This window comes from Salvelinus sp. IW2-2015, linkage group LG30 (assembly GCF_002910315.2).
Source record: "Salvelinus sp. IW2-2015 linkage group LG30, ASM291031v2, whole genome shotgun sequence".
Classification (NCBI taxonomy): Eukaryota; Metazoa; Chordata; class Actinopteri; order Salmoniformes; family Salmonidae; genus Salvelinus; species Salvelinus sp. IW2-2015.
Window position 1 is genome coordinate 5,970,259 of NC_036869.1, and position 14,293 is coordinate 5,984,551.

At 41.6% G+C, this 14,293-nt stretch overlaps 1 protein-coding gene across 2 annotated transcripts in view; it reads right to left on the reverse strand.

Annotated features, from left to right (window-relative positions):
- trps1 (trichorhinophalangeal syndrome I) overlaps nucleotides 1–14,293 on the reverse strand; it is a 193,509-nt gene that overhangs the window by 108,635 nt on the left and 70,581 nt on the right. For both annotated transcript variants that reach the window (XM_023974705.2, XM_070436229.1), the window contains exon 5: nucleotides 4,932–5,604. In XM_023974705.2, coding sequence (XP_023830473.1) covers nucleotides 4,932–5,604 — 673 coding nt within the window. The remainder of the gene's footprint in view (nucleotides 1–4,931; nucleotides 5,605–14,293) is intronic.

Sequence of the window (14,293 nt, forward strand, 5' to 3'; positions counted from 1 at the left end):
AAACACTCTAAAGTTTCTAAAACTGTTTGAATTATGTCTGTGAGATTAACAGAACTCATATGGCAGGCAAAAACCTGAGAAGTTCCACTTCCTGTTTGGATTTTTTCTGGGGGTGCCATATTTTCAACCAAGCTCTCATTGAAAATACAGAGAGATATGGATGGGTTTTCACTTCCTACGGCTTCCACTAGATGTCAACAGTCAATAGAACTAAGTCTGATGACTCTAATGTGAAGGGGGGTCGAAGGAGACAGAAATTAGTAATCACTGCCATGAGGTGACCATGCATTCAACACGTGCGTTCACGTGAGAGGCAGCTCCGTTCCATCTCTCAATTGAAGTCGATGTAATTCTCCGGTTGGAACGTTATTCAAGATGTATGTTAACAACATTCTAAAGATTGATTCAGTACATCGTTTGACATGTTTCTACTGACTGTAACGGAACGTTTGGACATTTCGTCACGTTATAGTGGTCGCGCTTTGAGACCTTGGTTAGGGTGTTTGTGCCCTTGTGCCCTCAGGCCTGGAAGGAAGCTAAAGTCATTCCGCCACCCAAGAATAGTAAAGCCGCCTTTACTGGCTCAAATAGCCGACCAATTAGCCTGTTACCAACCCTTAGTAAACTTCTGGGAAAAATTGTGTTTGACCAGATACAATGCTATTTCACAGTAAACAAATTTACAACAGAAGTTCAGCATGCTTATAGGGAAGGACACTCAACAAGCACAGCACTTAGACAAATGACTGATGATTGACTGAGAGAAATTGATGGTAAAATGATTGTGGGGGCTGTCTTGTTAGACTTCAGTGCAGCTTTTGACATTATCGATCATAGTCTGCTGATGGAAAAATGTATGTGTTATGGCTTTACACCCCCTGCTATAATGTGGATAAAGAGTTACTTGTCTAACAGAACACAGAGGGTGTTCATTAATGGAAGCCTCTCAAATATAATCCAGTTAGAATCAGGAATTCCCCAGGGTACCTGTTTAGGCCCCTTGCTTTTTTCAATTTTTACTAACAACATGCCACTGACTTTGAGTAAAGCCATAGTGTCTATGTATGCGGATGACTCAACACTATACACGTCAGCTACTATAGTGACTGAAATGACTGCAACATTCAACAAAGAGCTGCAGTAGTGGGTGGCAAGGAATAACTTAGCCCTAAATATTTCTGAAACTAAAAGCATTGAATTTTTAAAAGCATTGAATTTGGAACAAAACTCACTAAACCCTAAACCTCAACTAAACCTTGTAATAAATAATGTAGAACTTCAGCAAGTTGAGATGACTAAAATGCTTGGAGTAACCCTAGTGTAAAGGTTTTCTTCCAGGGGTGAAGGAGAGGACCAAAGTGCAGCGCGGCTAGTGTTAAACATGTTTAATGAAGAACAAGTGAACACTACAAACAACTTACAAAATAACAAACGTGCAAAACCGATACAGACCTATCTGGTGCAGAACACAAACACAGAGACAGGTAACAAACACCCACAAACTCCCAACACAAAACAAGCCTCCTATATATGAGTCTCAATCAGAGACAACGACTACCATCTGCCTCTGATTGAGAACCCACACTAGGCTGACATAGAAACAGACAAACTAGACACACAACATAGAATTCCCACCCAGCTCACGTCCTGACCAACTAAACACATACAAAACAAGAGAAAACAGGTCAGGAACGTGACACCTAGATTGTAAACTGTCATGGTCAAAACATATTGATGCAGTAGTAGCTAAGATGGGGAGAAGTCTGTCTATAATAAAGTGATGCTCTGCCTTCTTAACAGCACCATCAACAAGGCAGGCCCTACAGGCCCTAGTTTTGTCACACCTTGACTACTGTTCAGTTGTGTGGTCAGGTGCCACGAAAAAGGACTTAGGAAAATTGCAATTGGCTCAGAACAGGGCAGCACGGCTGGCCCTTGGATGTACACAGAGAGCTAATTTAATAATATGCATGTCAATCTCTCCTGGTTCAAAGTGGAGGAGAGATTGACTTTATCACTACTTTTATTTATGAGAGGTATTGACATGTTGAATGCACCGAGCTGTCTGTTTATACTACTGGCACACAGCACGTACACCCATGCATACCCCACAATACATGCCACAAGAGGTCTCTTCACAGTCCCCAAGTTCAGAACAGACTATGGGAGGCACAGAGTACTACATAGAGCAATGACTACATGGAACTCTATTCCACATCAAGTACCTGAAGCAAGCAGTAAAATTGTATTTAAAAAACAGATAAAAAAACACCTTATGAAACAGCGGGGACTTTGAAGCAACACAAACATTGGCACAGACACATGCATACACACACACAGACGGTAACATACGCACTATACATACACATTAATTTAGTACTGTAGATATGTGGTAGTGGTGGAGTAGGGGCCTGAGGGCACACAGTATGTTGTGAAATCTGTGAATGTATTGTAATGTTTTTAAAACTGTATAAACAGCCTAAATTTTGCTGGACCCCAGGAAGAGTAGCTGCTGCTTTGGCAGCAGCTAATGGGGATCTATAATATACACAAATACAAATACAAACCCATGTCACAGATTTAAACCTGAGAATATGAGTGGGATTTGAGAAAGTGAAGTACTAAACTGTGTGAGGCTAAGTACAAACCTGGTTTCTCAGGTTCTTATGCTTTAAGAACACCTCCCTTTACTTTGCTTTGCCCCATGTTATAATTCTATGTGATGACTCATAAGCTAAGTCATGGTAACTGAAAAACATTGTGACGATCGACGCTAAAAACCTCAGAGCCCTTCTGAGACCCATTAAGCCCTGAGCTGTCCCAAAACATTCTGATTCAACATTTCCTGAAAACTATGGTCTAATCTCCGCCCCCGCCCCAATCCTTTCACACACTGCGTCGACACGCCTTAGATAATGACTTAACCGCGCTGCTCAGCCGTGCCACGCCCGAGCCTGGCGTCTGCCAACACAGCCAGGGCTGCCAATGTCTCCCCAACCCAGAACTGTCCACAAAGAGAACGAAGAAAAAGAGAAATGCCAAAGACAACGGAGATAGACTAAGAGAGACTGAATAACGCACAAAAGCACATTATTCAAATCCACACAGCCCAGTTCTAATGTTGAGAGACAAAATMAGCTTTTAGTTTTTTTTAAACGAATGTGTTACATAAGCCAATGATGGAGTTTGGATGGAGAGCTCGTAGGAAGTGCTGCTGTCCCCGTGGGCAGCCGACAGTTTCTCAATGTTCTGTGTCAAAGGGGTTGAATGAAACGTGGGTGAAGCACAGCAGATGGGAGCAAGAGATGATGTCAGAGCTTTGTGGGATAACCCGCCACCAACTCCCACCTCCCTCTGTTAAGTCCAGCCCTGCTTCTGTTCAAAGTAAACGCTAGACATAACATATGCAGAACATGTCATGAAGCCGTTGAATCCACACTGAAATATTTACAATTGGCTGACCTTGGAGAAAAMATATTTGGAATGGAGACCAATTTTATTTCAATGTCAGATGGCAGCAGTGGTGAAGGCTTCGGAAGAATTACATTAAAGGCCTCATTGTGAGGCAATTGTCTTCTTCTAATGGTGAATTCTAAGGCAGTCTGTTCCTGCCACGCCATGTCTCTCCACACCTTTATAACTACAGACAAGCCCCAAAAATAGTCTGCACCGCCAGTCTTATCTCTGACTTTAAACCCAGTTTTGTAGATATTTATGAAACTCACTAAGCATGACTGAATGGGGCCTGCAGGCATTTTGTGGCAAATATCCCAATGCTGAAGCCTCCACTGCACTGTACAGTACAAACACAGAACACTCACACACACATACACACACACATGCCAGATACTGCTGCTAATCTTTGTAATCAGTGTGATCTCTTTTCTCTGACAGTGTGTGAGGTGAGGGATGATGACTCAAAGTTTTCTCTGCTGTCAAGTCTCCAAGTCATTGTGAAGAGGCCTTCAAGATGGCCGCTGTGTTGATATTTGTTATTTATTAACTTGTACACTATGTGCTGATGTCCGCTGAAAGACATGATTGACAGCCTGGGAATCAAACGCCGATGTCGGATCCACAAAGCCAAAGACCCGTTGGGAGTGCCAGAATGAGTGAGAACATTAACTCCAAAGCCAAATGAACCAGCGAGACAGATTCAATTCAAACCGCACTGAGTCAATCAAGTCTTAATGTGAGATTCTTATCTCTGAATTAAAAGCAGCTGCATATAGAAAGGAAGGCCTCTATTGACAAATAGCCAGACATTTGTTTTCTCTCCGCTTCCTCATTGAACCATTGTTTTTAGCTGTGGTGTGTGTGTGTGTGTGTGTGTGGTGTGTGTGGTGTGTGTGTGTGTGTGTGTGTGTGTGTGTGTGTGTGTGTGTGTGTGTGTGTGTGTGTGTGTGTGTGTGTGTGAGAGATAGCCATTGTCGTGTCTGTAAGTCTCAGGGTGGCTGGAAACAATATCTCAATTAGACCGGTCGGAGCTCAGAGAGAGGGAGAACTAACCAGAGGCGGTTCATTCTGCTGTTCTGCTGGCTTGGTCTTACCTCATTAAGGCCCGAGCAGGGGAAACAAACATCAGCTTTGGGGGATTGATAAACATGGTGGGAGACTAGAGCGAGACTCTAAGGATGAGAAGGATGTGAGGGATGAGAACATATCAGAAGCTCTCTGGTGTGGCACAACTCGGAGCACCACCATTCATCACTCAGGGACGATGGCTTCAAAATGGCTGCCGCCTTGGTTCTCTCTCTCTCTGCACTGCAGTGACCTCCAGCAGAGCACAGCAGCAGAACTTAGGCCATTAAAACACAGGAGAATAGAGTCCAAAATAGGCTGTTTTCCATGAACAGAGATGGGTAGTGGAGTGAAAAAAATAAAAACAAGAGAGAGGGTGAGGAAGGAGAGAGAGTGGAGAGTTTACTTACCCGTAGGAGCGACTGGGACTCCTCCTTGGCAGCCTTGCCTTCGGTGGGTGAGGAGTACTGCTGCACCAGATGCCCGGGCTTCTCGGCACCGCCCTGGGGCTGTCCTGACAGGAAGGCCTTGGCGTCGACCCCCCCCAGGCTGAACACCAGGCCTGGGGAGTCCCTGAGCACTGCTGACCCCCCCTTCTGCTGGTGGTGCTGTTGCTCCTGAGAGGCGGCCACAGCATTGAGTAGATGCAGGGCGCCCTGGGGATACTGGGCCGGAGTACCCCTCAGTATGTCCCCGGCCCGCTCCTTAGGCACCCATACTAGGCCTGCTGCGTGGGCRTGGGCCTGGGCCTCTCTGGCCTCCACCCATCCCTTGGGGCCCTGGGTGTCCTTCTCGTCCAGGGCCTCACTCTTCACCCCCCCCTCAGCACCCGGCCCTGCCTCAGCGGCGCGACCCTCCGGGGGAACCAGACTGTAGAGCTTGAGGTCGCCCTTGCTCTCCTCCTTGATGCTGAGGGTGGAGGGGGTGGTGGCGGAGCAGCCGTTGGTGGTGGCGGAGGAAGCGGAGGGATGAGAGGAGGCGGAGGAATCCTGGCAGTGGGCCGTGTTGAAGTGATCCAGAAGTGATGAGGTGTCAGAGGCCGTAAAGCTGCAGTGGCGGCACCGGCAGCAGCCGTGGACTCTCCTGCAGGTGGAAGACAATGGAAGGGTTAATGAAGAAGGGAGGGAGAGTCTACAGGGACAGACATGGAGGGAGGTAGACAACATCAGAGGATGAATAGTGTGCCAGTCTTGACCACGAGAAAGCATACATCGACAGGCAGTGAGAAATATCATCAGGAAATGAATACCAGCGCAACCTTGGTCAACATGAGTGTATGATTTTTAATCAAAACATTATGGGTTCAATCAATTTCAATTGAATGAATCTCACTGGCTAACTCTATCTCGCGCTCATCTCCCAAGCATTCTCCAACCTCCGACCATCATATACTGTATCAAATTCACCAATAATTATGATACACAACATGAAKACTTCAGCTAAATAACCAGTTGGGTTTTGCTCAGAAACATAATGAACCATCACAGCAGGTTCAAAATGCTTTCATTTCCTGTTAATGTAGCCATGTCCCCACAGAGATGTCCAATGCATGGATGCCCAAATAAATAAACACAACTTCCTCGCCCACTCCTGTTTATTTTACCAGAATCAACAAGAGTGCTAGGAGTGTGGCCATTCATCCATAGCCTCAACTTTTCAGACTTATAAGCATGCATGCACGCACGCCTCCAAAAGGCATAATGATCAAAGGGCAGTTACATTATGAATAACTAACTACATTGTTGAATAAAGGCAACGTCCTGTCAGCTTCTCTTTAACTACACTCTACAAAAAAAGGTGCTATCTAGAACCTAAAAGGGTTCTTCAACTTRCCCCATAGGATAACCCTTTGAAGAACCCTTTTTGGTTTCAGGTAGAACCCTTTTAAGTTCCAAGTAGAACACTTTCCAAAAAGGGTTCTTCCTGGAACTAAAAAGGGTTCTCTAACGGTGATAGCCGAAGAACCCTTTTGGAACCCTTTCTTCTAAGAGTGTAATCTAATTATGAAGCAAAAAATATTTAGAATATCTTCCTCCCACCTACCTCCAACTGAAAGGCAAACAAAACAAACAAAAACAACAACAAAAAGTAATTGTTATTGCATTTATGAAATGTAATTACATTTAAAGGAATTCATTTGTGTTGTTGCATTCTAGGATTTAACACTCACAAATTGAATTTCATTCCAAAACGCTATACAGTGCATTTGGAAAGTATTCAGACCCCTTGACTTTTTCCACATTTTGCCTTACATTACAGCCTTATTCTAAAATTGATTAAATTGTGTATATCCCCAATCAATTCACACACAATACCCATAATGACAAAGCAAAAACAGATTTTTAGAAATGTTTGCAAATTTATTAAAAGAGAAAAACTGAAATATGACATTTACATACAGTTGAAGTCGGAAGTTGACATACACTTAGGTTGGAGTCATTAAAACTCGTTTTTCAACCACTCCACAAATGTCTTGTTAACAAACTATAGTTTTGGCAAGTCYGTTAGGACATCTACTTTGTACATGACACAAGACATTTTTCCGTTCAATTGTTTACAGACAGATTATTTCACTTATAATTCACTGCATCACAATTCCAGTGGGTCACAAGTTTACATACACTAAATTGAAAGTGGCTTTAAACAGCTTGGAAAATTCCAGAAAATTATGTCATGGCTTTAGAAGCTTCTGATAGGCTAATTGACATCATTTGAGTCAATTGGGGCTGTACTTCAAGGCCTACCTTCAAACTCAGTGCCTCTTTGCTTGACATCATGGGAAAATCAAGAGAAATCAGCCAAGACCTCAGGAAAAAAATGGTAAACCTCCACAAGTCTGGTTCATCCTTGGGAGCAATTTCCAAACGCCTGAAGGTACCACATTCATCGGTACAAACAATAGTACGTTAGTATAAACACCATGGGACCACGCAGCCGTCATACCCCTCAGTAAGGAGACGCATTCTGTCTCCTAGAGATGAACGTACTTTGGTGCGAAAAGTGCAAGTCAATCCCAGAACAACAGCAAAGGACCTTGTGAAAATGCAGGAGGAAACCGGTACAAAAGTATCTATATCCACAGTAAAACGAGTCCTATATCGACATAACCTGAAGGCCGCTCAACAAAGAAGAAGCCACTGCTCCAAAACCGCCATGAAAAGCCAGACTACGGTTTGCAACTGCACATGGGGACAAAGATTGAACTTTTTGGGAGCTTGATGAAGGCTACACGAAACGTTTGACCCAAGTTAAAAAATTTAAAGGCAATGCTACCAAGTTTTGTTTTTTTCCCCCTTTATTTAACTAGGCAAGTCAGTTAAGAARAAATTCTTATTTTCATTGACAGCCTAGGAACAACGGGTTAACTGCTTTGTTCAGGGGTAGAACGACAGAACGACCTTGTCAGCTCTGGGATTCGATCTTGTAACCTTTCGGTTCCTAGTCCAACGCTCTAACCACTAGGCTACCTGCCYCACCAAATACTAATTGKGTGTATGTAAACCCACTGGGAATGTGTTGAAAGAAATAAAAGCTGAAATAAATCATTCTCTCTACTATTATTCTGATATTTCACATTCCTAAAATAAAGTGGTGATCKTAACTGACCTAARACAGGGAATTTTTACTGGGAATAAATGTCAAGAATTGTGAAAAACTGAGTTTAAATGTATTTGGCTAAGGTGTATGTAAACTTCCGACTTCAACTGTAAGTATTCAGACCCTTCACTCAGTACTTTGTAGAAGCACCTTTGGCAGCAATTACAGCCTCAAGTCTTTTTGGGTATGACCCTACAAGCTTGGCACACCTGTATTTGGGGAGTTTCACCCATTCTTTTCTGTAGATACTCTCAAGCTCTGTCAGGTTAGATGGGGAGCGTTGCTGCACAGCTATTTTCAGGTCTCTCCAGAAATCTTAGGGTTCAAGTCCGGGCTCTGGCTGGGCTCAAGGACACTCAAGGACATTCAGAGACTTGTCCCGAAGCCACTCCTGCGTTGTCTTAGCTGTGTGCTTAGGGTCGTTTTCCTGTTGCACGGTGAACCAAGCTTGTCTGAGGTCCTGAGCGCTCTGGAGCAGGTTTTTATCAAGGATCTCTCGGAACTTTGCTCCGTTCATCTTTGCCTTGATCCTGACTAGTCTCCCAGTCCGTGCCGTTGAAAAACATCCCCACAGCACGATGCTGCCACCTCCATGCTTCACCGTAGGGATGGTGCCAAATTTTATCCAGATGTGACACTTGGCAATCAGGCAAAAGAGTTCAATCTTGGTTTCATCAGACCAGAGAATCATGTTTCTCATGGTCAAAGAGTCTTCAGGGGCCTTTTGGAAAACTCCAAGCGGGCTGTCATGCGCCTCTGTAACGTAACAACATTTGGAAAAAGTCAAGAGGTCTGAATTCTTTCAGAAGGCACTGTATATCCATTTTCTGAAATGTTGGTAAAATCGTTTTTATTGTTTAAAGAAATTATGAAAGAGATTGGTGTTTTTTCACTATCTAATCAGGGCATTTGGTTGTTCAATGACAGACATGTATTTTGTTTAAAATCTATCACTTGGTGGTTTCAGTTCTGAGAGACAAATTATCATGTTTCTTTGGGCAAAATGCTATATACATGCCTTACTTTCAGAAAAATAAGTAGTACTGCTAGGTTTTACACAGTCAAATGTCACAAATAACTAAATGGTTTTTTATATTACATTTTTTACAAATTATACATTTGTGTCATCAATATACAGTACCAGTCAAAAGTTTGGAAACACCTACTCATTCAAGGGTTTTTCTTTATTTTTACTATTTTCTACATTGTAGAATAATATTGAAGACATCAAAACAACACATATGGAATCATGTAGTAAACATGTAGAATCATGTAGTAAACAAAAAAGTGTTAAACAAATCAAATTATATTTTAMATTTTAGTTTCTTAAAAGTAGCCACCCAGACCAAAGGACTGATGTCCATTGCTCATGTTTTTTGGTCCAAGCAAGTCTCTTCTTATTATTGGTGTCCTTTAGTAGTGGTTTCTTTGCAGCAATTAGACCTTGAAGGCCTGATTCACTCAGTCTCCTCTGAACAGTTGATGTTGAGATGTGTCTGTTGAACTCTGTGAAACACTTATTTGGGCTGCAATCTGAGGTGCAGTTAACTCTAATGAACTTATCATCTGCAGCAGAGGTAACTCTGGGTCCAGAGGTAACTCTGGGTCCTTTCCTGTGGTGGTCCTCATGAGAGCCAGTTTCATCATAGCGCTTGATGGTTTCTGCGACTGCACTTGAAGAAACTTTCAAAGTTCTTGACATTTTTCGGATTGACTGACCGTCATGTCCTAAAGTAATGATCGACTGTCATTTCCCTTTACTTATTTGAGCTGTTCTTGCCATAATATGGACTTAGTCCAACGAAAAGAAATTCCACAAATGAACTTCTAACAAGGCACACCTGTTAATTGAAATGCATTACAGTTTACTACCTCATGAAGCTGGTTGAGAGAATGCCAAGAGTGCGCAAAGCTGTCATCAAGGCAAAGGGTGGTGACTTTGAATAATCTCCAATATAAAATATATTTTGATTTGTTTAATAATCACTGCATGATTCCATATGTGTTATTTTATAGTTTTTATGTCTTCACTATTATTCTACAATGTAGAAAATAGTAAAAATAAAGAAAAACCCTGTAATGAGTAGGCGTGTCCAAACTTTTGACAAGTACTGTATATATATATATATATATATATATATATATATATATTATTTATTTAATGAATAATTCAATAAGGTAATATGAGATCTGTTTGTAAAATGCTTACATTTTTGTCATTTAGCAGATGCTCTTATCTAGATCGACCTACCTTTGCATTAATCTTAAGATAGCTAGGTGAAACAACCACATATCACAGTCAAATATACAGGACACGAACATTCCATTCCAGTTAAACAATGGATACTGAATATAGCATTTAGTTTAAAAAACATTCATACACATCTAAAATCTATAAATAAAAAGTATGAGAACACTAAGGTTTTACACACACATGAAGGTACCCATAAGCCATCATTTCTGATGAAAAAACGTGTGTCTGTGTGTGTCACGATACCAGAATTTTGACTTCAATACCGATACCAGGTTTAGTATCACGATACTTGATACAGAAATGATACCACGGCAAAAAAAATGAAAGAAAGTGTATTAGTTAGTCACAGAATAACCACTGGGTTAAAATTTTTTAAACATTGAAAAATATTTTGATAATTCCATGCAAAACAATTGCATACATTTAGCTCTATCATCAGAGTTATACAGCAAGTAACTGCATGTTTTTCACGATCAATAAACATCAATGATCATGTCATTTCAGATGTCTGAAAGTACCTATCCATTTAATACATAGCTAGCTAAGCAAACAACACAATTTCACTTGCTTCAACAGAGATTAGGCTAGTCCTCGTCCTGGTAAAGTTGTCAGTCGGATTTCTGTCATCACTACTATAGATGGCAAGCTAATCAAATACTATTTGGATATAGCTATCTAGTTTATCCCCTGAACGTTATCTTGTTAACTAGCCATATTGACGTGATCTGTTATTAGCTAGCTACCCAATTTGAAGTGGTCCATAAATCATGTCTGTCAGCAGTAACCGTAATTAAACACTCTTAAAAGAAATATTGAACATGGGAACATGTTAGCTAACTTCGCTAGCTATGTTGGTTTGAGAAACAATTACATTAGGTCACGATGGACTTGGCAAAGAAAATAAAACTGATGATGATCATAGTGATGAATAATTGAAGAAGAAAACAAATACAGATGTTTTCATTTTTTATGGAAGATGGCTTTCTATTTATCCCCTTGTTTGCATGTGCCCATCAGCTGCTTGACAAGCAAAGCCCACAAATGGCGGGAAATGAACCTAAACCACTCATACTTGTCAGGTATAGTTTTTTTTTATATCACTCAAATATCCAATTAATGGTGGCTAATATTGAGAGATATCGTGAGGCTACCCTACGTCTCTGAAATGACATGATCAGTTGTTGCAGTTACTTGCTGTTTAACTCTGATGATAGAGCTAAATGTGTGTAACTGTTTTGCATGGAATAATCAGACAATTGTAGGTCTGACTATGCTCTTCAAGAGGTGATGATATTACAACCAAATAGTAAAAATGCATTTAACAATCCTTTGAAAATGGCACGCACTTGTCAATGGTTTTAGCGGAGCTGTGGGACTCTTTGCCCCCCAGCAGGCAAATCGAACGTTCTACACCTTATTGTAAAACTTTATTGAAAACAACCTATACATTACATTTGTCTTATGCAAAACCATATCTGAGACTCACAGCATACAAAATAATTGTGCAATTACATCTAAACTGTTTAAAAATGTAATTTGCTACATACAAGGGATAATTTGATAATATTGGGTGAAATGACATACATAGGACCAATGATTCATTAATCATTACAGCTAAATAATTGTATGTATTAAATAAATAGTTTGGTTTCTAAACATTAAAAAAGCTTTGAAGCTCATTTCTGAAGCTTCTAGAGCATATTGTAATAGTCTACACACCATAGAAATACAAAGGATTTTACACAGCATACTACAATTCCCAAAGTGCATTTCAACTCCCAGGGTGCAATGCTCCACCCAGGGCTGCTGGCTGGCTAGCGGCTACTGCTAGCAAGCCCAGCCCAGACAAACGTGACATAGTCTKAATCTATCGCTGTCATAGCCAAGTTATGAGGGCATTTCACATTACTTTTGGGTTGTAATCATATTATTTGTATTTTATTTCACCTTTATTTAACCAGGTAGGCTAGTTGAGAACAAGTTCTCATTTACAACTGCGACCTACCCAAAATAAAGCAAAGCAGTTCGACACATACAACAACATACACATACAACAATTATAATGCTCAAATGAACGTCATACGTCATATATGTTAATGTCAATGTCACTCAAAAATATTTCAAATTTAGTTGCAAGTAGAATTTAGTTGCAAGTAGAATAACGTTACAATGCAAATGTCATGTGTGAAAGAGTTTTTAAACTGGTCCACACTGGTCCCGTGTGGCTCAGTTGGTAGAGCATGGCGCTTGCAACGCCAGGGTTGTGGGTTCATTCCCCACGGGGGGACCAGGATGAATATGTATGAACTTTCCWATTTGTAAGTCGCTCTGGATAAGAGCGTCTGCTAAATGACMTAAATGTAAATGTTAAAAACATTTTCCCTTCCACTGCACTGCTTTGTAACACCTTTTGCATAGTTGTTTCGGTGGGCTGGCCCTCATCATCTGCTCTGTAAGCAACGTATTCCCATAGTTCACTTTTGGAGACAGTTTGGTCAACAAGCTGCGGGCGTGGATGTATGATGTATTCATTTAAATAAGCCATGCTGTCGGCATTTTCTCTCTCCTCTCACTTGCTTGTCAAAACCCTGGCTAGCTTACTACTGCCCCCTTGAGAAGATTCAAACAAATTAGTAGACAGACTCCATCCGCTKAATCTGTATATATGACGTGAGACATATTTGACAGAAGCACCGAAAATAACAATTCTAGTACTGAACCGTTTTTCCATGTTCAAGTATCGAAAAAGTACCGAAGCTTAGGTATACCGTGCAACACTAGTGTGTGTGTGTGTGTGCGTGTGTGTATGAATGCGTGAGTGCCTACTCTGTGCATGTGCGGTGCATGCCTACGTGTGACTCTGTGACTGTGTATATGTTAGTAACTGTGTGCATGCATGCCTCCATGAGGGTGTGTGTCTAACTTCTCTACAGAGTAATCTGGCTAAACTCTTCACAGATGCTGAACAAAGGAACAGCAACCTCGGCGTCTCTCTCCCTCCCTCTAGTCTCTGTCAGTCAGCATTATGGCTTCGAGCCACGAGAGGTCCTGCCTTCTACCTGGTTTTACACCATAGATGTCTTCTACCTGGTTTTACACCGATTACACCATAGATGTCTTCTACCTGGTTTTACACCGATTACACCATAGAGGTCTACCACCTGGTTTTACACCTATTACACCATAGAGGTCTACCACCTGGGTTTACACCGATTACACCATAGAGGACTTCTACCTGGTTTTACACCGATTACACCATAGAGGACGTCTACCTGGTTTTACACCAATTACACCATAGAGGTATTCTACCTGGTTTTACACTGATTAAACCATAGAGGAATTCTACCTGGTTTTACACTGATTAAACCATAGAGGCCTTTTACCTGGTTTTACACTGATTACACCAAAGAGGTCTTCCACCTGGTTTTACACCAATTACACCATAATGGTCTTTCACCTGTTTTACACTGACTACACCATAGAGTCCTTCCATTTGGATTTACACCAGCTGTAGAAGAGATGTGAAGCCCTGCCTTAAACCAGGTTTTACACCTGTAACAGCAAAGGGGAAGCCATCAGGATCGGTTGAACTGACAGGTGAGATCAGTTAACCCAGCAATCAGCTTGTTCCCAATCAAGCCCTGTAGCAGAACCTAAAGAATAAGGTGCCCTAACTATAAATCAGGAAGAAGTGAGGAGAGACAGGCTTTCATCATCGAGAAGAGCCTGTTTTCCCCAGCATGCAGTGCGGGAAGTGTGTTCGCTTAGAGACTCAGGGGCAGAAGGAACAAGATCAAAGCCTTTGGAATTTCAGTACGCATAGGTGTGTGTGTGTGTGTGCATATATTGTGTGTATAGTGTATAGTGTGTGTGTGTGTCTGTGTGTGTGTGTGTGTGTGTGTGTGTGTGTGTGTGTGTGTG